This window comes from Ipomoea triloba, chromosome 4 (genome assembly GCF_003576645.1).
Source record: "Ipomoea triloba cultivar NCNSP0323 chromosome 4, ASM357664v1".
In the NCBI taxonomy this organism is placed as follows: Eukaryota; Viridiplantae; Streptophyta; class Magnoliopsida; order Solanales; family Convolvulaceae; genus Ipomoea; species Ipomoea triloba.
This window is the reverse complement of record NC_044919.1, coordinates 17,372,625-17,376,185: the sequence shown is the minus strand read 5'-3', so window position 1 is coordinate 17,376,185 and position 3,561 is coordinate 17,372,625. Positions and strand designations below refer to the sequence as shown.

The 3,561-nt window shown below is 36.5% G+C and overlaps 1 protein-coding gene across 1 annotated transcript; it reads left to right on the top strand.

The window, feature by feature from the left end:
• The first annotated feature begins 516 nt into the window (after positions 1-516).
• LOC116015073 (uncharacterized GPI-anchored protein At5g19250-like) lies at positions 517-3,024 on the top strand. The gene is made up of 2 exons (XM_031255074.1): positions 517-699; positions 2,152-3,024. The coding sequence occupies exons 1-2, from the start codon at positions 621-623 to the stop codon at positions 2,661-2,663; spliced, it is 591 nt and encodes a 196-aa protein (XP_031110934.1). The 5' UTR covers positions 517-620; the 3' UTR covers positions 2,664-3,024.
• Positions 3,025-3,561: the final 537 nt, after the last annotated feature.

Genomic DNA, 3,561 nt, shown 5'->3' with positions numbered 1-3,561 from the left:
TTCTCTTGTGCAGAGTGTAATCAAAATCCCAAATTGAGCTTGAAAACAAATACTACCTCCGTCCCAAAATGGTTGTCTGATTCGTTTAACGAGGCTTGACTGAAATAATTTTTAATCTAATTTTTCATAATATTAAGTTTAACATTAATATTTAAAATTTATATATTCAGAAACTACATTAAAAGTACTATTAAAAACAAAAAATTAAATTTAAAAATAATAAAAAATTACTAAAGAAAATAAGTAAAAAATTACTAAAGAAAATAAGTAAAGGAGAAAGAGTTGGTTTGACCAATGAATAGTAAATAGGACAGGTAAAATGGGACTGCGGGAGTATGTATTATTTAGAGATTTAGAGATTCAATTACATTTTTTTTTGAGTTGTTTGATGGCTTAATTACAATTTAGTGTGGCAGGGCTCGACCTTATTCCTAAAAACAAATTCGAAAACTCGGTTGCGTAAACTTAACTATAATATCGCAAGTTCTAGTTGATACGTCGCAAGGTGGTGAGTCATACTTCTTACCTCTCGAGTCTCGAATCCCTGTATAAAACTACTCTCTCCCCTCTCCCCTCTCCCCCTTTCCCCTTCAGCTTTGAAAAAACCAAGAATTTTAGCAATGACGTCGTCTCTACGTCGCCTCCTCCTCATCTCTCTCATTTTCCAATCCATTCTCTTCATCAATGTCAGATGCGATGGTGAGTTACTGACTTCATCTCTCCTTGTTGATTTTGCTTCCCAAAAAATGCTGTATTTAGTATAATGCTGCTTTATCTATTTCCTTTTCTGCCCCTTGGAGCAAATGAGCAATGGGGATTTTGAGTTTGAGTTTGGTGATTGATAGATTTCTACTGGGATTTGAAGATCTGGATGGATGTGTATTATATTGTTGCTCTCAGTTGAAGCTGAAAAGTGTTTAGATTATACATCTATATAAGTGATTATCTGCAAGTTAAAGTCTTTGTTTGTGCTGGGCTTAATCTGCTAAACACTCTATTTCAATTCTTCATTTGAATCTTCATCAGATTGACAAATGGAGGTGTTTTATTTATTTAGGATTTGATATAAATGTCTGATCTCAATTGGTAAGTTTAAAATCCTGCTGGATCTCATTCCATTTTGCTAAGTTACACTTAATTATTATACAAGATAAGGTTTGATTTACTCCTTCCTTGAAAATCTTAGTTAAAGTTTCCTGAAACTGTTGGCAGTTCTTCCGACTTTGTTAGATCTCTAAATCTGAATCCAGATATTCTACTTGAAAAGTTGTGCTGATTTTTTTTTTTTTTTAAATTTTAAAGAAATAGCCACAAATCTTTAGAACAGGAGAAAATGGCACCTTTCTTTCTTTAAGTTATAGGGTAATTTTTGTTCTTAAATTATAGGATAATTGTAGAATTCATTCCTAAGTATTGGTCATACTCACTTTGTCCTTAAGTTGACGTTGCAAATTTCCGTCACTTTACTAACAAAACATTAGGGATGAAATTTGCAACCTTAGTATAACTTAGGGTCGAAAACATAATATTAGGGATGAAATTTGCAACCTTAGTATAACTTTGGGACGAAAACAAAACATTATTGATGAAATTTGCAACGTTAGTATAATTTAGGGATGAAAAGTGAGCACGACTTCTTATTTCTTATTGAAAAGATGAAATTTGCAATGTCAATTATAGCTTAGGGACATTTAATACCTCGGCCCGACAGTTTGTGGAGGGTTAATCATGGTGATTCAATTGACCAACAGAGGCTAAACTTGTGCTCACTCTGCACAAGGAGCCCTCTCATTGCAAAAGGGATATTTAGTACCCCGGCCCCACAGTTTGTGGAGAGGTTAATCATGGTGACTCAATTGACCAACAGAGGCTAAACATGTGTTGAGAGGTTTGAGAGGTTGCTCTCATACTGACATTGGTGAGACTCAATCTTTGGTCTCTTCTGACAAATTTCACCGTTGTGATCAGTTGAGCTGTTCATTTGGGCTGCCTCTTGCACTCCTATTTGGTGGTAAGGTTTGCCACAGGTTTTTAGAATAAGTTGCAGGGAGGAACAAGAGGAGTCTTAGAAATCTGTTTCTTGACTGTCTTTAATGTTTCAATTCGATTCTATTCTGGCGATAAAAGTTTGGTCTTTGCTGCTTCATTCAGATGAGGAAGACAACCTTTTCCGAGGAATCAACAGTTATAGGGCAACGCTAAACTTGACACGTCTAACTGGGAACGAGAAAGCAAAATGCCTTGCTGAGAAAATGGCGGATCAGTTTAAAGGTCAACCATGTACGAATTCCACAGGTTCTAACACTGTTCCAGGCACCGAGCCTAGGTTTACAGACTACCCTAAATTTCTTGACAAGTGTGACTTGAATGTCACCACCACACGGGATGGAGCCATATTGCCTGCTTGTGTTCCTCATCTTGATGCTGGCCTTGTTCTCTCCAACTACACGTTGTCTCAGTACTCGAGCTACCTCAATGATACCAAGTTTACTGGTATTGGAATTGGTTCGGAAGATGACTGGATGGTTGTTATTTTGACAACAAGCACACCCGAGGGAAGCTATACACCTGATACTAGTTCTGCCGCACTAGTCTTAAAGCTTCATCTGATCTCTCGAGCACTTCTACTTATGACACTTCTCATGCTATTTGGAACAAGTTGAATCTTCCCACTCTTATTTGCCACACTTTTCAGAGTCGATTTCTTTTTGAGGCGCTACTGTGAGTATCTCTTTTGGTTGTAGAGTGGGTTTTTTTTTTTTTTTTTGTAATTTGGTGTAAACAGAAAGAATGATCATCTACCAACCTTGTTCTCCACTGACATGAATAGACTACATGTACTTTGAAGCCTATAAGCTTGTTGCAGATTTCACTTTTCCACTGCACTGAAAAAACAGCATCTGTATACAAGATCTTTCTTCACAAGGTCTGTTACCTTTGGTGCTGTTTGTTATTTCTGTATGCATTTGATTATGTGATTTATGTGATTTTTGCATAAGAATGCAACAGCATGAATTTCATTGTTGTAGTTGTTTTAGAAATTTATTTTGTATGTTATTCTAACTTGTAAGCACAGCATAAAACCACACTTTCTGAACAAAACCTGTACTGCTTAGATCTAATCACATTTTTAGGTGACGAAGAAAACTCGCAGCCACTATATGAAGATGTACATTGGGTAAATATTGCCTTGTGGCGCCCTAGCTGGCAAATGATTACAAGGAAGTAAATTAGTCTAGGTTGTTTATAGTATACCGACTCAAACCAAGAGGTTGAGATTCACCTAGCTGACTGACTCAAATCATTTGAGATTCGAATTCGTGACCTTGTGATTACAAATTTGTATCATTAGCCATGTTGACTGGGTTTACCCAGATTTATTCAGATTGGTAGTGCTTGAACATTATAAAAGGGAGGGTACATAGGTAGGAATGTGATGGCATCCCTAAAAAAATTTGGGGGTGGTGAGATTGCATGAAAAATCATCACTTTTGGGGCAAACTTGTAGTACCCCAAGACTCATATAATGCAGGTTGCAGACTTGCAGTAGTAATACTGCTT

What these genes read in the sequence shown, in the direction of transcription:
- LOC116015073 (XM_031255074.1), top strand. Translation starts at nt 621, where the DNA reads ATGACGTCGTCTCTACGTCGCCTCCTCCTCATCTCTCTCATTTTCCAA. An exon ending in CATCAATGTCAGATGCGATG is followed by an intron (nt 700 to 2,151) that starts GTGAGTTACTGA and finishes TGCTTCATTCAG; the next exon opens with ATGAGGAAGACAACCTTTTC.